Raw genomic sequence first — 23,865 nt, forward strand, 5'->3', positions numbered from 1 at the left:
TTACCCTCATTTTACAGACAAGGACACTGAAGTTCCAAAAGATTCAGCCATTTGCCCTGGGTCACATTCTGTAACTCCAGACTCACACCAAGAATACACATGATCCTAGTTTCAGCTCTTCCATTTACCTGCTGGGTGGCCTCAGACAAATGCCTATCCCTCTCTGAATCAAAATTTCTGTATCCATAATTTCAGAGTTTTCTAAGATCATTCCATTCAGTGTTTTCTAAGGCATCTTCCTGCTTTAACTTCCTATGGTCTCTAGCAAATGTTTCAAAATAGGAGGGAAGGATAGAGATTTGAGTCCTGGGACTCCTGCTTGGCTAGAGACCAACTCCTAAAGATTTTCCCACAACACCAACACTATCACTTGGGCTGACCAGAGGAAGCTGAAGGGCCACAGGCTCTACTGGGGGCAGAACAGGAGAGATTAGACACAGGCAACAACAGGGAACACTTAGACTAGGGCTAATAGGCTGGGGCCATGAGAAACAAAGGCAGGCCCCTGAGAGACACAGTCAAGAACAAATCCTCTAAGGGCCTTTTCTTGAAGGACCAAAGGAAGACAACGCAAGGAAAAATCCAGGGCTAATAGTTGCTGCACTGTCTGGGGATGCAGCTGGCCAGGTCTATTCCAGGGACAACAGAGAGAAGAAACACAGCCTGAACTGGCTTTACTCTCGAGAGAAACAAAAATGACTGTGATCCCCATCTTTCTGGCTTCCCGCGGCCACCATGTCCTGGAGGCAGAGGAAGGATGTGGATGAAGCACCACCACTGCACAAGCTGCGAGTTGTATTTTAACCATACTCGGGACACCACTCATCCTCCTTTGCAAGTGCCCAAAAAGCCCAAATTTGGAATAAATTATATTCTCCCTTTCCACCCAAGCCTAAAAGTCATTCCCATCCTTTTGTATACAGGAAGGTCCTTCTTCATCCTTTTCTTGGCAGTGATGCATTTGATTACTCATTGGCTTCCAGGGGGTTCTGGAGGCTGCCAAGAGGAGACAGGCAGCTCTCCAAGCCATGCGGCCTTATCTGCGACGTCTGTGTGGCAAAACGAAAAGTGGGATGGTCGGTGGGGAAATACCAGAGGTTTTCAGAGTCCCTCGGCCAAGTAAGGAGAGCTCTTCACAGCTAAGGAGATGGGGAATGGCCAAAGAATGGGCCACAGACATGGTCATGCCTCGTGCCCATTCACCTCCTCCCTTAAATGAATCCAGATATGACTGCGTCTGATGGCCAATCAATGCACAAGTGCCTCTGAGTCAGGCTATCACCCAAGATGAATGGGGTTAGGAAGATGGAAGAGCCGGGCCCGATGAAGCCAGGAGACTGTTGACAATGCCCTATTGGCAAAATCTCAGATGCAGCTGACACAGAACACATGGAACGATCTGAGTCTGAGGCGCCAAGCCCCAGCACACCCCTGCTTTGCTCGCTCCTCTCTGCTGTTTTCCTCTAATTTCCTTCATTTCCTGCCACGCACTGGGCTGGCGCTAGTAAGGCAGCTGCCGAAGACCTCCGGTCCATCCACTCCCTTAATCTCACACATACACAGACCTCTGTGTGCCCACAGTGAACTCCAGGGACCCCTGAAATACTGCCTAAGGAAATTTTAGCAACACATTTAGCAGTCCAGCAATCTCACATCAAGTCAAGAGGCTGTGGAAAGCTTCATGACTTTGCAAGATGCTGCCTGAAAGGAACCAAGGACTGAGAGCTTGGGGTCACTCCATTAACTGCTTCCTTCCAGAACAGCGACACCTGCGTCCGGCATTGACACAGACGTTATTTGTTTCATTTTAGACAAAGGAGGAGTCCACTTACTCATTCTTCTCCAGGTCCAGGATCAGTTCTCGCCCCTCAGCCATTACCCTGAGCTCAGCTTTGAGTGGATGCTAAAAGCAACAACAAAATAATGTCAGTTCCTAAAACCCGGCACCCAGGCTCCCAGAGTCAGGCACAGCCTCTAGCACAGTGCTCAGACATTGATCCACAGGAAGTGAACGAGCAAAGGTCAATTGCATTTCCAGCCTACATGTAAAACGACCTCAATCCCAGAATGACCCAAATCCTTCCCCCATCTGCTTTCTCCTGAAAGGCATAGGGAAGAAACTCCAGGCTGCAATGTGGTGTAAGAGTATGTATGTGGTGCAGTGAAGGGAAACACTGGAAAATACAATCTCTAGCAGTAAATGTCCTACAGAGTCAGATCTGGATTCAAGCGCCGGCTCTGACACCGGCAGCTGTGTGAAGTCAGACATGTTGCTTAGCCTCCCCACATCTCAGTTTCTTCATGTATGATACAGAGATAGTAATAGTCAATTTGATGGGGATCTTGTAAGGACTGAGTGAGATAATGAGCATAAATAATGTATCACAGTGCCCGGCACACGGCAAGCCATGATACATGTTGCCTATTATCTTGTAAAATACTAGGGGATCCTCTTCGTAGTGGGTGTTCTTATTTTATTTTGACTCTTAGTTTGGAAAACCCCAATCATCTCAGAGGAAGCAACTAAGAGATCCTCAAATTAAGGTTTTATAGGCCAAAAAGTAGATACATTTTACACATAAGTAGTTTGGTGGTGGCTACAGGTGCTACACACCCAGAACGGATCACTTAACATATACCAGTGGTTGATAAGCACGAAAACTATGTTCAACATCACTAATAAACCACCTCTCTCCACCTCCAGAAAAAAAAAATTAATAATAAGGTACCTTGAAAAACATCAAAGTGCCAGAGGTTATCTAAAACTCTAAATCACAATGCACAATGCCCACTGTAAAGTGGGCACTTGCAATCCCTACCACTGAGAATTTAAACCGACGGCAACTCTCTGAAAGATAACATGACTGTATGCACCGAGAGTTTAAAAATGTTTAGACTCGGCCGGGCACAGTGGTGCACGCCCGTAATTCCAGCACTTTGGGAGGCTGAGGCAGGCAGAGCAGGAGTTTGAGACCAGCCTGGCCAACATGGTGAAACCCTGTCTCTACCAAAAATACAAAAATTAGCCAGGCATGGGGTGGGCACCTGTGATCCCAGCTACTCAGGAGGCTGAGGCAATTGCTTGAACCTGGGAGGCGAAGGTTGCCGTGAGCTGAAATCGCGCCACTGCACTCCAGCCTAGGTGACAGAGCGAGACACTGTCTCAAAAAAAAAAAAAAAAGTTTAGACTCAGGAATGTGAGGCTGTTTGAAAGGAATAAAAGGAGGCACAAGCAAAGGTTTGTATAGAAGGATATTTATTACTTATAATAATGAATAATGGGCTGGGCGCAGTGGCTCACGCCTGTAATCCCAGCACTTTGGGAGGCCGAGACGAGTGGATCACTTGAGGTCAAGAGTTCAAGACCAGCCTGATCAACATGGTGAAACCCCATCTCTACTAAAAATACAAAAATTAGCTGGGCATGGTGGTGCACACCTATAGGTCTAGCTGTTCAGGAGGCTGAGGCAGGAGAATCCCTTGAACCTGAGAAGCGGAGGTTGCAGTGGGCCAAGATCGTGCCACTGCACACTCCAGCCTGGGTGACAGAGCAAGACTCTGTCTCAAAAATAAATAAATAAATAAAATAAAAGTAATGAATAACGAAATGTAACCTAACTGTCCTAAATATAACCTGTTAGAGAATGGTTAAATAAATGATGATCCATTCATATGACAGAACACTGAATGGTCATTAAAAGCAGCAACTTTAAGTAGTTGTTAAATTATTGACAAAATGTACGCTATAATCGCTAGTCATAAAACCTCAAAATAAAACACTGAATGTTTTATTTAAATACACTTTGCAAAGGGAAAAATGTAAAGAGAAGTAAGCCTAAAGGTTACCATACTTACTCTAGGCAACAGGATCATGAGTTAATTTTGTTTTCTTCTGCACATCTTTCCACATTTTTATAGTTGCTTTCAGAGTTTAAGAAAATAACTTTTATTAATCTCTTTTTACCTTATTATTGTGGAAAATTTCAAAGAAATTTAAAAACCAAGTCATAATAAACCTCCGTGCTTCAACAATTCAACTTAAGGCTACTGAACTGTTTTTGAAGAAATAAATTATTTATTTAAAAAAAAGATATTTACATATTTAAAACAGAACAGATTCTTTGGAGTGTTTTAAACATAAGCTCTCTATTTTGGGACTAAGGAACTGACAACTTTTTTTTGAGACAGGGTCTTGCTTTGTTGTGCAGGCTGGAGTGCAGTTGCACAATCACGGCTCACTGCAGCCTCACCCTCCCAGGCTCAAGCATACTGAGTAGCTGGGACCACAGGTGCATGCCACCACACTGGGCTAATATTTTTAAATTTTTTGTAGATCCTGGGGTATTATCATGTTTCCAAGGGAGATCTTGAACTCCTGGGCTCAGGTGATCCTCCCAACTCAGGCTTCCAAAGTGTTGGTATTACAAGCGTGAGCCACCTCACCCAGTAGATAAATTCTTGAAGTCCCTTTCAATCCACAAAAGTCATTGCTAGAGTAGAGCTTCTAGCCCTTATAAGGTTGACCTGAAAGCTTAGTTCTTGCATGTCTGAGGAAGTAGGTCACCCGTTCTGCCACCTCTGGTTAGAGGCCTACCTCTTCTAAGCACATTCCCCTTCCTCGCTGCAAACCCCACTCTGCATTAGGATTTGGGCATTTCTGAGACTCTGAGGTCACCAAGGGCTATGATGAGATCTGAACGTTCCAATCAAGGACTCTTGGGCAACCCTGACCATTGCCTAATTAATCGTATTACTTCATCTCAAGAAGAAACATTTCAAACCCAACAGAGTAGGAAGCTGGGGAGATGTTTGACCAATAACTTTCACTAAGAGATTCACTTCTCTGTTTGTCATGCCCTGATTCAGCTCTGCCAACACCTATTCTGGTTGCGGATCCTTTGCCACTTTATGGAGTTTTTGAGCAGGTGCCCCACCCAATCACACTGAGCATCAGGGACCCAGCCCCAAGAGGGCATTTAAGAAAGACCACACAGACCAGGCACGGTGGCTCACACCTGTAATCCCAACACTTTGGGGGGCCGAGGCGGACGGATCACCAGAGGTCGGGAGTTCGAGACCAGCCTGACCAACATGGAGAAACCCTGTCTCTACTAAAAATACAAAATTAGCCAGGCATGGTGGCAGGTCCCTATAATCCCAGCTACTTGGGAGGCTGAGGCATGAGAATCGCTTGAACCCAGGAGGCGGAGGTTGCCAAGAGCCGAGATCACGTCATTGCACTCCAGCCTGGGCAACAAGAGCGAAACTCCGTCTAAACAAAACAAAACAAAACAAAAAAAGAAAGACCACATACCAACAGAGCTACAGCGATTCCCTCATCCAAGAGGTAGGTAACCATGTATGTCACTGCCCCCACAGAAAATGAATACTGCCCCAAAGCAAAGCACTATCACCCCTCCCGCAAAGAGACACAAGCTGCAGCAGGAGTAGTAATCTTTTTTTTTTTTTTTTTTTTCTTGAGACAGAGTCTTGCTCTGTCACCCAGGCTAGAGTGCAGTGGCCCAATCTTGGCTCACTGCAAACTCCACCTCCCAGGTTCAAGCCATTCTCGTGCTCAGCCTTCCAAGTAGCTGGGATTACAGGTGCGCACCACCATGCCTGGCTAATTTTTGTAATTTTAGTAGACGGGCTTTCTCTGTGTTGGCCAGGCTGGTCTCGAACTCCTGACCTCAGGTGATCTACCCATCTCGGCCTCCCAAAGTGCTGGGATTACAGGGCATGAGCCACCTCACTCCACCAGGAGTAGTAATCTTTATTTTTATGTGGGTGATCCCAAAATAATTCTCTCTATTCTGGAAGGTGCTCAGGCACCGATATTTAAAAAAGGATGCTCCCTTTTTCTGTGGGGCATTTCAAGCAAAACAATGAAACTGCATTTTAAGGATCTATGAAGCTTTTCTGTCCAGCTCTACTGATGAGCTTTTCTGATGAAACTCCACTCTGTATTAAGAAGAGGCACCATCAGCTCTCCTCTCCCAGAAAGTACAGGGAGCTGACCCACCATTTATCCCTCTCCTAGGGATGGTTTAAAAATTCTCTCTCCTTCAGTCTAGATTAAATAGATCTTCAGCTCCACAGGGTATTGGAAATCTGTCCTATATTTGCATTCCCCTTAAGATCTAGTATAATATTTAGTATACAGTATAAGTATTCAGTTAATGTTTAATGAATGTGAGCTTTAAGTCAGTGGTGAGAAAAAGTGAAGAAAAAAATGTTCAGTGAGTGAATTAATTACATAAACGAGAATGAGAGGCCCAAGTGAAATCCAGCCTCTAGTCTCTCTCTCTTTGACATTCATTCATTTGTTCATTCAGCAAATATTTATGATGCCAGGCACTATGCTGACTATTCCTATAGAATATAATGACCCGTATGCTGGGCAGACAATGGTTGGGAACAAAGACAGGATCTGGTCCTCTGCTTTGTTCTCAGGCCCTTCCTGAGGATGCCCAGCATCCACATCTGGAGAGAACAAAGAAGCCTCTATAAAAAGTAGCAGGTCCATTCCTCAGGCAGTATGAATAGGTTGCAATACCCAAGATCCTAATTGTTAAAAGTAATTTGCTCTAGGACGACCATCCATTAATTTGTCAAGACTTTTCCTGAAGCTATTTTCAGCATCTCCTACTTTTTGATGAAATGAATTCCATGTGTTCACTGCCTTTAGGACAAAATGTTACTTGTTTTTATTTGTCCTGATTTTTTTTTTTTTTTTTTTTTTTTTTGAGATAGGATCTTGCATTGTCACTCAGACTGGAGGACAGTGACACAACCATATCTTACTATAACCTCAAACTCCTGGGCTCAGGCGATCGTCCCACCTCAGCCTCCAGAGTAGCTGGGACTACAACACACACTGCTAGGACTAGCTAATTTTCTTTCTTTCTTTCTTTCTTTCTTTTTTTTTTTTTTTTTTTGTAGAGATAGGATCTCAGTATCTTGCCCCAGGCTGGTCTTAAATTTCTGGCCTCAAATGATCCTCCTGCCTCAGCCTCCCAAAGTGCTGGGATTACAGGCTTGAGCCACCGCACTTGGCCTGTCCTAAAATTTACACTGTTAGGTTCCCTTGGTAAATCCAAATTGGAGCCTTTTTGGATATGTCTGTATTATCCTGGCCAGAGCTTCAAGGATCCTGGACGTTGCTCCTTTCCATTTATCTTTCCAGATTCAACAGCCACAATGTCTGAAGCCTTTCCTGACACATGTCTTTCCTGCTGTAATCTTGCTCCAATATGTTGCCCAATAAATCACAAATCGTTTTAACCCAAAGAGATCTTAGAAAACAACCCATCCCCCCAGCTTTCTTTTCTCCTTATTCTCTCTAAGCACTGCTTTATAAATGAGGAAAATCCACCACTTCAGCAAGTGGCAGGTCACATAGCTGGTTACTGGCACACAACAACCACATCTTCCTTTCTTGCTCTTTCATGTCTCACCTGGGCTGCAATAACCAAAATCACAGTGGGGCACAGTGGCTGACACCTGTAATCCCAACACTTTGGGAGGCCGAAGCAGGCGGATCACTTGAGGTCAGGAGTTTGAGACCACCCTGGACAACATGGTGAAACCCCGTCTCTACTAAAAAATACAAAAATGTGCCTGGCTTCGCAGCGCACACGTGTAATCTCAGCTACTCCGGAGGCTGAGGCATGAGAATCACTTGAACCTGCCAGGCAGAGGTTACAGTGAGCCGAGATCATGCCACTGCACTCTAGCCTGTACGACAGAGTGAGACTCTGTCAAAACAAACAAACAACCAAAACAAAAACACACACAAAAACAAAAAACAGAACCACAAAGAATATTCTAGATGCACAGGTCCTCTCTGCAAGAACAGGGCAGTGTGTTTTGTTTTCTTCCCAATCTCTTTGATAAAGCCTATGCATTTCCCTGGTGTTCTGGCCAGGGGAGCCTACTGGATTGTAAGATACATTCCCCAGTACTAGGTCTCTACCCTGCCTCTTATTAAAATAGTTTATATTATTATCCTTTTTCTCTCCAAGTACATTATTCCTTCAAGAAAATGAAGTATGTATTATGCAGAGCAAAAATAACAATGACAATATTTAATGAATTCCAATCAAGACTAAGTGACTTCTGTGACACCAACACATTTGCACTTAGCTTATGTCAGCATTAATGTGAATTATCATTTCCTCAACTAATAGCATTTGGAAGTGTTCTAGAAGTTTGTCATACAAAGAAGGAAAGTCCCGTCTGTGATATCCAAAATGGGCACCCAGAGGATAGAATGGGCCGGAAACAGAACTAATAGTGATGACTGGGATTCTAAGAAAGTTGAGTAGGTAGCCCAAACCTCAGTTGTCAACTCCTGCCAATGTAAATGAGGTCTTTTGAGTCTTACCTTTTCTCTCACGGGGCTTTCTGGAGTCTTCCACTGAGGTATGATTAGTTCATGCTGCAGCTTGGGGCTGCCTTCCCCACTTCCTCCTGCCAAGACAAGATGCAAAACCATTGGAATCCCAGACCTCTATACCCCAGTTAAGCCACACATGCACTTTCTGTGAGCTGCCCCTGCACTGGGTCATTAGAAGACTTGCTGGATTTCAGGCTCTTGGCACTTCCTAGGAACTAGGCACTCTAGGGGTCAGTGATACTATAGTAAATAGGACACATGAGGTCCCTGTACTTGTAAAGTCTACCCTCTAGAGGTGGGAGACAGACAATGAACAAGTGTTCTCAGATGGTGCTAAGTACCCTGAAGAAAATAAGCTGGGGTCATGGCATAAAGAGACATCTAGCAGGGGGTGCCTATTTGAAACAGGATGATCAACTTAGATGGCATTTGAGTCCTGAGGGGCCAGAAGGCAGCCACGCAAAAACTTGGGGGAAGAGTGTCCCAGGTAGAGGAAATAGCAAGTGCAATGGCCCTGCCTGAGCAGAAGTGAACTTGGCCTGTTGAAGGAACAAGCATAAGGTAGGGGGTAGCTAGTAAATGAAAGAGGAAGTTGGTATGAGATATGGCCAGCAAGACAGCCCTGGGTCTGATAATGCAGAGACCATGGGGAGTGTCTGGATTTTCTTATAAATAGACTTGGAAGGCACTGGGTGTTTTAAATACAGAGCAATATGATCTGTGTTAAGTTTAAAAAAGATCACTCTGCCTGCATGGTGGAGAATGGGGGTGGGGTGAGGCAGAGCGGCGAGAGTGAGAGCAGAAGCAGGAAGGCCAGGCTAGAGATATGCTGGAGCCCTGGTGAGAGATGATGGTGGCTCAGATTAGAATGACATCAGTGGAGAGGAATGAAGCGGTGGGATTCTGGGCATATTCTGGAGGTCAAGCCCATGAATATTGCTCCCGTGGAGCTTTAGTTTTCTTGTCTGTAAATTGAAGACAATGATCCTACCTACCCATCTCACAGCTTTATTGTGGAGAGTCAATATCCAATGTCAACCTCCTACTTGGCAGAGCGTCGTTACATTAATTGGAGCTTCCTAATGGCAAGTTTGCATTTGTATTCCACTTTCTACTTCCCAAATCTCTCTCTCAAACCAGTTCTCCTTCATGCTTAGGGCAACCCTGGGAAGTAGGAAGTAGGAGTCCTGTTTTGCAAGAAAGAGAATGTAAACTACAGGAGAGATTTGTTCAGGGCGCTGCAGAACTCAAATACTGGCTGCAGACCATCTTAATAAAATGGTAATTTCCCAATACCTAAACAGACTGGTCTCCGTAGTGCTCCTGGGAATGAGGCTGAGGACTCCAAAATCTATTCTGTCTAAATTAACTACATCAATCATACAGAATATGAGTGATAAAAAGACAGCCATAGTTGTTCTGTTAGAGTGGTGATTGTGAGTAATTATTAACATTCCCTTCAGAATACCAATATAATGCACTTGCAGTCAATATGAATTTTAAAAATAATCTCATTGGACCAATGCCAATTCATCAGACAGGCAAATATTGGAAACAATGCATTCATATATTTATCAAATATTTTCTGAGTACTTAACTATGTGCCAAGTACCATGCTATGAAGAGGTGCTTAATATTCATGGAGGAACAAGATAAGCATACAGCAGGAATGGCAGGAATGGTGGCTCACACCTGTAATCTCAGCACTTTGGAGGTCCGAGGTGGGTGGATCACCTGAGGTCAGGAGTTTGAGACTAGCCTGGCCAACAAGGTGAAACCCTGTGTCTACTAAAAATATGAAAATTAGCTGGGTGTGGTGGTGCATGCCTGTAATCCCAGCTACTCAGGAGGCTGAGGCACGAGAATCCCTTGAATCTGGGAGGCCAGGATTGCTCCATTGCACTCTAGACTGAGCGACAGAGAGAGACTCCATCTCAGAGAAAAAAAAAAAAAAAAAAAGACAAGCATCGCCCTTGCCCTGGTGGCTCTGATAGACCTAGATTATTTTAAACGAAAAGGAATTCTATAATATTTAATGGAACATTTAATTGAATTAAATGGTATCTATGATTGTAAAAAAAATAGTGAAAGCAATCTACAAAAGAGGAACACAGTACATGTTAAGAAAAGGTCTCCAAAACTTGGAAATAAGGCAAAGAGCAAGCAAGATGTCTTCTCAATGTCATATCGGAGCATTGTTTAACAGACCCATCCATGGATCATTGCATCATCTAGGGGAATGTACCATTGACTTTTTATTTACCATTGATTAAAGGCTATACTCTGTGAAGTTATATAATCTATATGTATATCTATAGATTTCTGTCTGACAGAGATGTAAGTGATTTCAGCATAGTAGAAAGATAACCTGGCCAGGCACAATGGCTCACGCCTGTAATCCTAGCACTTTAGGAGGCCTAGGCGGGTGGATCACCTCAGGTCAGGAATTCCAGACTAGCCTGGCCAACATGGTGAAACCTCATCTCTACTAAAAACACAAAAACTAGCCGGGTGTGGTGGCACATGCCTGTAAGCCCAGCTACTCAGGAGGCTGAGGCTGAGGCAGGAGAATCGCTTGAACCCAAGAGGCAGAGATTGCAGAGAGCCCAGATCCCACCACTGCACGCCAGCCTGGGCAACAGATAGAGATAAAGAAAAGAAAAGAAAAGAAAAGAAAAGAAGGAACGAAAGAGGGAAATTAAAAAAGAAAGGAAACCAAGAATTATGGTTTTGCTTCATGGGGCATCCACCATTTCTGCATCTGTCCTGGGTCACAGGATTTCAACATTCTTTCTCCAATGCTTGTATCACCCCTTTCTAATGCTCCCTGAATCAGCTTTACTGTCCTGTTTGCTACCTCATTAATGAGTTGAATAAATCTTGGCCGCATTTGTATGAGTCGTGTTTTTAACTTTTGAAAACTTTGTATAGAGTCATTAAAATCATGTTTTCCAGAGAATTTAATGATGTGGAAAATGCTCATGGTGTGAAGTGAAAAATGCAAGACACGAAACTGTACTTATGGTATGGTTCCAATTTTATCAATATATATCCATAGGAACACACAAAGAATGGGGAGGGGAAAAAAATATCAATAGCAACTGTGGATTTGGGGGTTGCAGATCATTTTATTTCTTTTACACTTTTCATTATTTCCCAGATATTCTACAGCAAGTGGTCTCCAAGGACTCAGAACTCAGAGAAGGCGCCTGTGCTAGGAGCAGTAACTTGCTTCCCTTGTCTTTCTTCATGCTTTTCTCCTGAACTAAGCACTGACACAGGCCTGGTGCTACCCTCGAACCTCCTGTGCCTCAGTTTCCCCTTCGGTACAATAGCTCAAAGGGCGGTTCCTTTGAGTTCTTTGGGAGGACCGCCCGACCTCGGCCCCTGGAAGTTCCGAACTGTCGGAAGAGCTCTCAGCCTCTGGGTTTGAGGCGTCTCGGGGGTCCAGCCAGCCCACCCCGCCCCGCCGGTGCTCGCTTTATTTGAAAACGCTGACTCTTGGTCCCCCAGGCAGCAGTCTGGAGTCAGCCCAGCCCGTCTGCAGCGGTGGAGCCAGGGCTAAGCCTTCTCCGGTCATAATGACTGAACGCGGGCACAGCCCCCCGGGACCATTCCTTCCGCGAAATCTGCGTAGAGCCCCCGAGGGATGGGGCCGGGGAGGGGGTTGGTGTCTGGGAAACTAGTCGTGAGAAACACGGACATCACCCGGCATCTAAGCTGGAAACATCCAGTCCGACCCCTTCGCTTCACAGAAGGGGAAACTGAGGACCAAAGAAGGCGGCCGTCGGGTTGGCGTGGAAAGAGAGCCCTGGTTTACAGTGCCACCGCGGACCTCAACCCGTAGCATGGCCATGGGCAAGTCCTTTCCCTTTCGTGGGCCTCGGTTTCCCCATCTGTGAAATGGGTGCGTTTGACTTGGCCTTCGGTAGGGCTCCTGCCTGCTCAGGGATCCGAAGTGTACGGCTGGAGATACCCAGCGAGCCATCCCCCAGCCAAAGCCACCACAGTCTCCCGCGGGCATTTTATGTCCTACCCCACCAGTGTGGCGGGCACCGAGCCTGGTCCCAGGAAGCCGCTCCCAGGCCACATGGGCAGGGCGCTCGGGATGCTCGGCGCTGGCGAGTGCAGCGGGCGGTAGAAAGACAGAGAGAGAGGCGGAGCGGACACGAGGGACCGTGAGAAAACGGAGGAGGATAAGCCGCGAGAACGGCGGAAAGAGAAGCCAAAAGCAGAAAAACAGAGGAAGGAGAAGGCGATAGGGGAAGGCAAGCCCCTGAACGGACCCGCTGTTTTCTGGCTGTGCCAGGTTTCCCCAACCTCCGCCACCTCCCAGGGCGCACAACGTGGGAACAAAGCCCGGGCTCCCAGGCTGGAGGCGGCGGGGGCGCAGGCCCCGCAGAGTTGCGGGAGGCGCAGGGGTCGCGGTCCCAGCGCTCTGGACCCGCAGGGCGACTCCCAGGTCTCCGGGCCACCCAGATCTCCGGGCCACCCAGCCTCCATCCCCCAGCGCCTGGCCACTTACTTGTCCATCCAGGCTCCCGCGCCGCCCGCGGCCGGAGGAGCTGCAGGGCGAGCGCCAGCAAGCAGAGCCGGGCGGCGCCTGCGCCCCCTGGCATGGTGGCGGCGGCCCTCAGCGCTCCGCGATCACACGCCCTCAGCCATGCCTGCCTCCGGCCCGGCGGCGGTGGAGGCGCGTCTGGAACCCCCCGGCTCGCCCCGCGCCTCCCCACCCGGCTCCCAGCCCTCAGCCGAGACGCTCCGCCCCCAGCCCCGCGGGGCTCCGCCAGGGGATGGAGGAGGGGAGGCTCCCGCCCGGAGGGGGTTGGAGGGAGCGGCCGGGGAGGAGCTGGCGAGACTCGGGGGAGCAGGGCAGGCTCAGGTGAAGGAGACCGCGGGGAAGGGAGAATCCGAGCCCCCAAGGAGGAGGGATTCGTGGTGGACTCGGCCCGTAGAGGGTCGGGGACTCGAGCTTCTGGGAGTTAAACTGGTCCCCTCTCCGCACAGCGGTCCGTTTACTGTCCCCGCACGGTGCCAGACGCCTTGGGTGACACTCAGAGGAGACTCACCCAGCGCCGTGCCCCAGAGGCCGCCACTCTCGTAGGCAGGCTCAGAAAGAGTTAACCCAACCACCAGGCACAAAGAACTAAGCGCTCTATGGACTTTTTTTTTTTTTTTTTTTTTTTTAGCAGGACGCAAATCCAGGAGCCATTCCTTCTGCCTGGGAGGAGGCAGTGGTGAAGACCAGAGGAATCCCAGAGGAGAAGACATCTGAGATCGGGAGGAGCAATGGAACATCAGGCGGAGGAAACAGCCCAGACAATCGCACTGGGACGTGAAAACCCTTGGGCTGCATTGGGGGAGAAAACCAGAATTGGGGATAGTTAGGGTTTTGGAGGGAAACGCAGGGAGATGAAACCAAAAATAATAATAATTACTGTTACTTATTGAGGACTTTCTATGTACTAGAATAAGAAAATCAGGATAGCTAAGACTGATAAAACGCTAAGTGTCAAACACCATCTTCAGCACTTTACACATATTCACTTATTTAATCGAAGAAAATAACTTATCCAGGGACTCTGCATACATTATCTCTTTTCATTAGCCCAATAATCCCATGGGGTGGGTACTAGTACTATCCCTGTTTTAGAAATGAGGAAATCAAACCTGAGAGGCTAAACCACTTGTCCAAGGTTACACAGCTAATGCCAGCTCCTGGATTCAAACCCACATCCGTCTAACTCCAGAGCCTGATGCAACACACCTTATTTTCCAGGTGGGGAAACTGATAATGAGACTTGCCTAAGATCCCTTAGCAAGTTTTAGCAAAGCCTCGTTCTAGAAACCCAGTCTCAAACCTTGTCCTTTTTCTGAGCCTCTTTAGTCAAACCCAGGTTGACTAGAGAAGTGCTGTGTGTCAGAGAGGGCGAGGCACTCCTGAAGATGATGGATAGGCAGGTCTATCAAACCCTACTCATGGGCATCCATGAGGGAAATAAAAGATGTGGTTCTGGCCATTAATGTCGTTTGGGACTCTGTTAGTCTCCTCCAGCTGCCGTCAAATTCGTATCCTTCTGTGAACCCAAAATATGTGAGATAGGTCTCAGTCAATTTAGAAGGTTAATTTTGCCAGGATTAAGAACGTGCTCGTGACACAGCCTCAGGAGGTCCCAACACATGCCCAGGGCGGTCGGGGTACAGCTTCCTTTTATATATTTTGGGGAGACATGAGACATCAATCAATATGTGTAGGATGTACATTGCTTCCGGGTCCGGTAAGGTGAGAAAACTCCAAGCTACAGAAGGGGTGGTGCTTCCAGGTTATAAGAAGATAAGAAACAGAAGAGGTTACGTTCTTTTGAGTCCTTGATCAACCTTCCGCTGAATACACAATTTAGTCTAGCTCAGTGAATCTGCATTTTTACATAAACAATAGGGCAGAAGAAGCAATCAGATATGCATTTGTTTCCCGCGAGCCTCAGAGGGATGACTTTAAGTTCTGTCTGTCCTTTGTCCACAAGGAATTTCCTTGTGTGAAAATTGTGAGGAAGCTATAGAGCTGTTTATCTTTGTAGCTATCTTATTTAAGAATAAAATGGTGTCCTGGCGCTGTGGCTTATGCCTCTAATCCCAGCACTTTGGGAGGCCAAGGCGGACAGATCACCTGAGGTCAAGAATTAGAGACCAGTCTGACCAATGTGGCAAAACCCTGTCTCTACTGAAAATACAAAAAAATTAGCGGGGCATGGTGGCACACCTGTAATACCAGCTACTCAGGAGGCTGAGGCAGGAGATTGCTTAAACCTCGGGGAAGTAGAGGTTGCAGTGAGCCAAGATCATGCCACTGCACTCCAGCCTGGGCAACAGAGTGAGACTCCATTTCAAAAAAAAAAAAATGAAAAGAATAAAATGGGAGGCAGGTTTGCCTGACGTTGTTCCCAGCTTAACTTTTCCCTTGGCTTAGTGATTTGGGGGTCCTAAGATTTATTTTCCTTTTACACTTCTCACATGCAGAATACATTCACCCCATCCCAGCAGCCCAAACATCTTCACTCATTCCAGCATTAATTCTAAGTCTGAAGTGTCTAAATTTCATCTGTATTAGATATGGGTGAGACTTGAAGTTTGATTCATCCTGAGGCAAAATTCCTCTCAGCTTCCAAATACAACGTGGTGGGACAGGCATAGGATAGACGTGCTGATTCCAAAAGAGAGATGCTGAAAAGAACAAGGTGACAGGTCCCCAAAAGTGCAAAATCTAGCAAGGCAAATTCCATCAGATCTTAAAGTTCTTCAACAATCCTCTTTGGCTGGATGTTCTGCCCTGTAGGCCCACTGGGTCAGCAGTGTCACCCCAACAGCACTAGGCAGTGGCCAGCACCATAGCTCTTTGCCACAGTCCCCTACCCCAAGGCACTGGGCAGGGGCAGCCTGGCCTGCTTAAGAGAAGGAGACTCCACCCTTTCACTCCCTGCCTCCCCAACAGCCCGCTGTGGTGGGAGTGGCAACCCTGATGATCTGTGAATCATTTTTCTTAAAGAATGAAGCAAGCTGTATTATCCTGTCCTATAGAACAAAATTCTAAAAGCCTTCCTTTGTTTCATCCTGTCTTTACTCCTTTTGGTCTAAACTGGTAATGTCTTTGCTGGTAAAACCCATCTCTATTTCTAGCTTCTAATGAGATGACTGATTAGCTCCATGGGTTATTGTCCATCCACACCCTTAGCGTTCTCTCCAGAAAATCCTTTTTCATGTTTTGCAAGATGAATAGGCCGATAATTTTCCAAATCTTCAAGTTCTGTTTCCTTTTTGCTTAGCAATTCCTTCCATTTATCTCCATCCACTCACATTTTACGTAAGTACCAAGGAGAAGCCAGGCCTCATCTTCAACACTTTGGAAATCTCTGCAGCTAAATATTTAAGTTCATCACTTGCAATTTCTACTTTCCACAAAACACTAGAACACAGTTGGTGGTGGAGAAAACACAAACTCAAAGTGCTTTTTCCTTTTCTCTCACTCAACACAACAACAATCAACAGAGAAGACTTCTGTGATCAAAGATGTGGGGGCTTTCCCCACGCACCAAGCAGCAATCAATTCAGACACTACCCACCTACAGATCGCATCAGATCCCACAGGTTGAGGGCTCAGTTTCCAAGATTGGGCCCCTTCAGACACCAGTCATAAGTCTGGGCTTCCAGAACTTCTGACCGACTGACTTCCAATTGGGGTTCCCAGGACACCTCTTTGGGTTTAATTAATTTACTGGAGCAGCTCACAGAACTCAGGGAAGCACTTGTTTACGTAAACCCAGCAAGGCCTGTGTCTTCAGATTCTTCTTGACCTCTCTGTGCAACATTCCTTCCTCAAGAGTATAGGGCAGCTTGCTTCAGCACTACGTCTATTAAATTGGAAAGATATAGAGATTAGCCTGGCTCCTGTGCAAGGATAACATGAAAATTCATGATGCATTCTATATTTTAAAAGTAAAAAATAAAGAGTATAGGGCAAGCTCCTCTCTGCAGTGAGAGTCTATGACCCACAATTAGATTATAGTCCTGCTGTAGGCAGGTGAAGGAAGGGCAGAAGAAGGTCAGATTCTGTTTCCTGGCACCTGTTTCTGAGACCTAAAGTGCCCCAATATCACAACAAAAGACTATAACAAGGGCTATGGGAGTTATGAGACAGGAAACATAGATGAAAACCAATATACATATATATCATAATATCACAGCAATTCAGCTGAACCCTTTGCCATGTTATAAGTAGTACTGGGGTTCAGAAACCAATATCCCAAGATATGGCACTTTGACACATTAAACTAAAGAAGGCTTCACATCTCTTTGACCTTTCCCCACACTCTCCTGTCTCTCAATCCTTTGTCTCTCCCAAAGCACAGGATGAAGTTGTTCTCTGAAATTCCCTTATCTGCCTAAAGTCTGGACCTGCCAAAGAAGACAACAACTGTCTCAGGTGCCTTCCCTGTGTTTTCATTAGCTGCATTCATATCGCAGGAAGACTGGAGTCTGTCAACACACCTGAACAGACTTTTGTCACAAACCATTGTCAGGTCTGTGGGCCAAAAGACTCTGTCCTAGGCCATTGTATGTTCTTCAAGCCCACCGAATTCCCCTAAAAATCATGTACTATCCCCCTAAAATCATCCACACTTCCCTATCTCCCTTTCCCCTAAGAAGTAGGGTGTATAAACATCCGTACCCCAATGGGATATTGGACAGTCACTCTGTGATTCTCTCCCATGCATGCTAATAAATGTGTATGCATTGTCTCCAGTTAATCTGCCTTTTGTGAGCTGATTTTTTGCTGAAACTTCAGAGGGCAAAGGGGAAGTTTTCTCTTAGCCCCTACACAAGAATCACCTTTCCTCCAGTTTCCAATAACATGTTCCTCATTTCCATCATAGACCTCACCAGAATAGCTCTTAAGATTCATGTTTCTACTAATATTCTGTTCCTGACGATATATGCATTCTCCAAGATGAGAGAAGCTTTCTCTACAGGTCTCCTCCTGTCTCCCTGAGCCCTGGTCAGAATCACCTTTAACATCTATACTTCCTTTTTTTTTTTTTTTTTTTAATTATACTTTAAGTTCTAGGGTGCATGTGCACAATGTGCAGGTTTGTTACATATGTATACATGTGCCATGTTGGTGTGCTGCACCCATTAACTTGTCATTTACATTAGGTATATCTCCTAATGCTATCCCTCCCCCGTACCCCCTCTCCACAATAGGCCCTGGTGTGTGATGTTCCCCTTCCTGTGTCCAAGAGATCTCACTGTTCAATTCCCACCTATGAGTGAGAGCATGCGGTATTTGGTTTTCTGTTCTTGCGATAGTTTGCTGAGAATGACGGTTTCCAGCTGCATCCATGTCCCTACAAAGGACACAAACTCATCCTTTTTTATGGCTGCATAGTATTCCATGGTGTAAATGTGCCACATTTTCTTAATCCAGTCTGTCACTGATGGACATTTGGGTTGATTCCAAGTCTTTGCTATTGTGAATAGTGCCGCAATAAACATATGTGTGCTACATCTACACTTCTATCAATAGTCCTTCAAAGCAATCTTGGCTTTTTCTAGCATGCACCTCAAAGCTCATCCAGCCTTTACCCATTACTCGGTTCCAAACTAACTTCCGCATTTTTAGGTATTTTGTTATAGCATAGCTGACTTCTCAGTATCAAAACCTGTATTAGTCTGCTAAGGCTGCCAAAACAAAATACCACAAACTGGTGGCTTAAACAACAGATTTTTTTTTTTTTTTTTTTTTTTTTTTGAGACAGAGTCTCTCTCTGTTGCCCAGGCTGGAGTGCAGTGGTGCAATCTTAGCTCACTACAACCTCTACCTCCCAGGCTCAAGCGATCCTTCTGCTTCCTGAGTAGCTAGGACTATAGGTGCACACCACCACACCTGGCTAATTTTTGTATATTTTTGTTGAGATGGGATTTTGCCATGTAGACGAGGCTGGTCTCAAACTCCTGGGCTCAAGCAATCCTCCCTCCTCAGCCTCCCAAAGTGCTGGGATTATGGGCAAGAGTGACCACACCTGGCCAGAAATTTATTTTCTCACAGTTCTGGGGGCTAGGAGTCCAAGCTCAAGCTCCCATCAGGCTTGCTTTCTGGCAAGGCCTCTGTTCCTGGCCTGTAGAATGGTCACCTCCTCACTGTGCCCTCACATGGCCTCTTCTCTGCACATTCAGTGAGACAGAGAGTGAGTGGAGGGGATGGGTCTCTTCCTCTTATTATTTTATTTTATTTTATTTTATTTTATTTTATTTTATTTTATTTTTGAGATGAAGTCTTGCTCTGTCACCCAGGCTGGAGTACAGTGGCACAATCTCAGCTCACTGCAACCTCCACCTCCCGGGTTAAACAATTCTCCTGTCTCAGCCTCCCAAGTAGCTGGGATTACAGGTGTGTACCACCATGCCCAGCTAATTTTTTGTACTTTTAGTAGAGATGGGATTTCACCATGTTGGCCAGGTTGGTCTTGAACTCCTGACCTCAAGTCATTCACCCACCTCAGCCTCCCAAAGTGCTGGGATTACAGGCGCCCAGCCTCTCTTCCTCTTATTATAAGGACATCAGTCCTATCGGAGTAGGGCCCCACCCTCATGACCTCATTTAACCTTCATTACCTCCTTAGAAGCCCTATCTCCAAATCCAGTCACATTGGGGGTTAGGATTCCAACTTATGAATTTGGGGGCTGGGAGAGACAAATGTAGTCTATAATTATGGCTATAGCCCTAGAGCCATGAGACTACAATTCTAGTCCCAGTTTTCTCTCCAACCAGTTCTGTGACCTTGGGTGAGTCACTTCTCCTTTCTGGGACTGAGTTTCTGCTGAATAACTTGGGAACAGGAATGGCTGCCCCCAATGCATGTCACCCAGGAGCTGTGACGAGCAATTGCGATGATGGGAGTGAAAGTTCCGTGACAAGTGGAAAATGCTGAAGTGCCATGCCTAACTGACTCTGTAGACAGGTCTCCTTGCAAAAGACATACAAACTCCATACTCGAAGTTCCCTTCCCTTTGCTGGCACTCGGCTGATCAATATTTAATCAGTATGTAGGCCTGAAAATTGGGAGGTAGCTCACAAGACAAAAAGTCCAGTGGTTCATGCACAACCAAGGAATCACAGAGTTCCCAGTGTAGTCTCATCCTACTCCTCCTCCCCACTTATCCACAGGAACGGGTATATATACAACTTTGACCTTGTAGAAGCCTTCTCATGTATTTGTAAAGAACGTATATGTTATTTATAAAGAGTATTAAGTCGCTACATAATCTTTGAAATATTCATGACATTTAACCTAGTAATTACATTTCTGGGAAACTATCCTAAAAAAATAATCTGCAATGCACACACAGATTTATGGACTAGAATGCTCATAATGGTGTTATTTATAATAGTGAAAATATTGGAAACAACCTAAATATTCAACTGTGAAAGAACAGTTCATAAATTATAGAATATCCATAAGATGGATTATTATGCAGCCACTTAAAATGATGGGAGTTTCTGCTCTGATGGTAGGTGAAAAAAAGCAGGGTCCAAAATTGCATTTAAGTATGATCTCGGCTATGTAAATAAAAGACATTTCTAAAAAGACTTGAAGGAAGCGTGTCATAATGTTAACAGTAGTAACCTCTGCATGGTAAAACTATGGATGACAGGGTTTTTTTGTTTGGTTTTGTTTTCCTGTGTGTTCTTTCTCTCTCTTTCATTTTCTACAATAATGAAGTACAGTCAGGCATTGCTTAATGACAGGGATACATTCTGAGACACATCATTAGGCGATTTTGTCATGGGACCATCATAGAGTGCACTTACACAAACCTAGATGGCATAGCCTATCATACAACCAGGCTATATGGTGTAGCCTATTGCTTCTGGGTGACAAACCTGTATAGCATCCTACTGTACTGAATACTGTAGGCAACTGTAACACAATTGTAAGTACTTGTGCATCTAAACATAGAAAGTACAATGCAGTGTGCTACGATGGGCTATGATGCCACTAGGGGACAGGAATATTTCAGTCTTATGGGATCAGGCATCTGGTCCCTCATTGACTGAAATGTCATTATATGGCACATAACTATATTACTTTAGTCATGGGAGGGTGGGTAAATGTTAAATACAGAAAGGAACACAAAAGGAAAAAGAGTTTTTCCTGGTATCTTAAACAGAGTTTTGCAAACTTGACCTCTGTATATACGGCTGACCTTCTCTGACGATGGGAAAACTGAGCCGAAGTTACAGCAACCAGTTCCAGAATGTGGGAGTTGAAGTGACACAGGTCACTGGTCATCTCTAGCTAGAGTATACTATTAATATTATGGTTAGGAAGTGGCCATCCTGCCAGGGGTTAAATCCCTTTTCTGTCCCTTCTTAGCTGTGTGAACTTGGGCCACTAAATTTTTCTGTGATGCTGTTGTCTCATCTATAAAGGACAATGATAATGACAGTTTTTGTGAGGCTTAAATGGGTATCTAGAATAGCACCTATCACATAGCAGGCAGTCAATGAATGCTAGTCAGTATTACCCTCCTTCTACTGCTAATAAGCACTGAGAGGTGGGCTGTTATTTATAATGCCTAGCTTGTGCTTTTTGTTGTATAATGTGTGAAGAGTCTAATTTTATACTTGTTCTCTAATTATTATCAATGATAATGGTCATGTTATACTATTATTGTCTTTTTCCTATCCCCTCGCCCTAGATTGTGAGCCCCTTGTGAATAGGAGCTGGACCTTGTTCTTCACTCAGCCCTCCAGCATTTGGGAGGCACAATCAATGTTTAATTAAACAAATTAGAAGTTAAACAATTAATAATAATTATCTCATCCTGGCTCCGCTCAAACTTCCAAGCCCCTCATTAAAGAATCATCTTTGTTGTGTCCCTGTTATGGGAATAATGTTGGACCTGTGATAACTTTGCTTTGTGAACCATTTTCTCAGCAACTTGCTCTTTAAAGTTCTGTTTACTTAGATATAATTTATATACATTAACATTCTCTGTTTTTTAAATCTATGGTTCCATGAGTTTTGACGAGCACACACCGTGGAATAACCACTTGCAGATCAAGACCACACCAAAAACTTTCCTCCTATCTCTTTGCATTCAGCCACTCCCCTCACTCCTGAAATCACTGGTCTATTTTATGTCCTTCTCAAGTTGCCTTTTCCAGATGTCATATAAATAGAAGCACACAGGATATAGACTCTGGATATGGTTTCTTTCACTTAGCATAGTGCATTTAAGATTCATCCAGGTCACTGCATTATCAATATTTCCTGCCTTTTTATCATTCAGTAGTACTCCATTGTATAGATGTGTCATTGTCAGTTTATTCGGTCACCCGTGAAGGATATTTGGGTGTTTCAGTTTTGGTTGATTATGAATAAAGTCACTATATATATATTCAGGTTTTATGTGAACACAATCTTTGTTTCCGTAGGGTGAAAGCAATTCCACTGGGTATTGTGGTTAAGTATATGTTTAACTTTACAAGGAACTGCAAAAAATATTTTCCAAGGTGGTTGTACAACTTTGCCTTCCCACAAGCAAGGTGTGAAAGTTCTGGTTGCTCTGCTTCCTTGTCAGCACTTGGTATTGCAAGTTCTTTTGATTTTAGCCATTGTAATGGATGTGTAGTTTCTTAACAATTATCTTGCTCTTCAAATACTCCATGATGTAGCCAGGTAGGATGATTATATCCATTTTGATGAAAGGAATTAAAGCCTAAAGAGAGTCTTTTACTCATGTTTTATCGATATAGTAAAGACTTTAGTCTTTATTTCTGTTTTTTTAAATAATTCCCAGAAGAAGCAAATCTCCCTAAACCCTGGATAACTCACAAAGCTCTTGAAATCATTCATTCAGCAAGCATTCACTGAATACCTATTATGTTCCCAGCATCTGCTAAAATCTACAGAGAGTCTGAGATAGGGTTTCCATTATAACAATTATGGTAAGGGGAGGGGCATAAAAGAAAGGAGCTGGTAGGAACTGACAAGTAAATTAAGTGACTGATTACAGAGGAGGATCAAGTTTCTTGACATATGACTCGTGTCCTTTGATTTGTCAACATTGGGTACTGTCCCCAACATGGTGCATAATAACAACTATCATATATGGAGCACCCTGATTGGTTCCAAATCATCTCATTTTATGCCCATAACAGTCCCATGAAGAGATCTTAGGTTAAACTATCAGGAAGTGTTGACTTTGTAGGTCAGAAACAGTTAAACATTGGTAATGTGCAGGAGCTCTATCTCGGCTCACTGCAGCCTCTGCCTCCCAGGTTCAAGTGATTCTCCTGCCTCAGCCTCTGGGGTAGCTGGGACTACAGGCATGTGCCACAACACCCAGCTAATTTTTTGTATTTTTAGCAGAGACAGAGTTTCACCGTGTTGGCCAGGCTGGTCTTGAACTCCTGGCCTCAAACAATACATCTGCCTTAGCCTCCCAAATTGCTGGGATTACACAAGCATAAGCCACCATCCCCAGTGAAAGTATTTTTTTAAATCTCCAAGTATCTGGGGATTTTCCACCTATTTTTCTGTTACTGATTTCTAATTTCATTCAGTTGAAATCTGACTGCAGCCTTTGTAAACTTTCTATTCTTTTAAATTTGTTAAGGTGTGTTTTATGGCTCAGAATGGGGTTTATCTTGGTGAATGTTCCATGATATCTTGAGAATGTATGAACCTGCTGTTGTTGAATGAAGTACTATTGGGTTCAACTATGCCCTTACTGATACTCTGCCTGCTTTATCTACCTGTTACCAACAGAGGAACACTGAGGTCCTCAACTATAATAGTGCCTTCATCTATTTCTCCTTGTTGTTCTATCAGCTTTTGCCTCACATAGTTTGATGCTCTCTGTTAGGTGCATACACTTTAAGGACTGTTATGTCTTCCTGGAATATT

At 44.8% G+C, this 23,865-nt stretch overlaps 1 protein-coding gene and 1 pseudogene across 2 annotated transcripts in view; one reads left to right on the forward strand and one right to left on the reverse strand.

The window, feature by feature from the left end:
• ADAM19 (ADAM metallopeptidase domain 19) overlaps window positions 1–13,141 on the reverse strand; it is a 98,640-nt gene extending 85,499 nt beyond the window's left edge. For both annotated transcript variants that reach the window (XM_025389279.1, XM_025389278.1), the window contains exons 1-3: window positions 12,924–13,141; window positions 8,387–8,472; window positions 1,833–1,903 (exon numbers count right to left, since the gene is read on the reverse strand). In XM_025389279.1, the coding sequence (XP_025245064.1) occupies window positions 1,833–1,903; window positions 8,387–8,472; window positions 12,924–13,017 (251 nt within the window). In that variant the 5' untranslated portion in view covers window positions 13,018–13,141. The remainder of the gene's footprint in view (window positions 1–1,832; window positions 1,904–8,386; window positions 8,473–12,923) is intronic.
• A 3,643-nt stretch (window positions 13,142–16,784) lies between these two features.
• LOC112627218 lies at window positions 16,785–16,885 on the forward strand (annotated as a pseudogene).
• Window positions 16,886–23,865: the final 6,980 nt, after the last annotated feature.

The sequence above is a fragment of the Theropithecus gelada genome, chromosome 6 (genome assembly GCF_003255815.1).
Source record: "Theropithecus gelada isolate Dixy chromosome 6, Tgel_1.0, whole genome shotgun sequence".
NCBI lineage: Eukaryota > Metazoa > Chordata > Mammalia > Primates > Cercopithecidae > Theropithecus > Theropithecus gelada.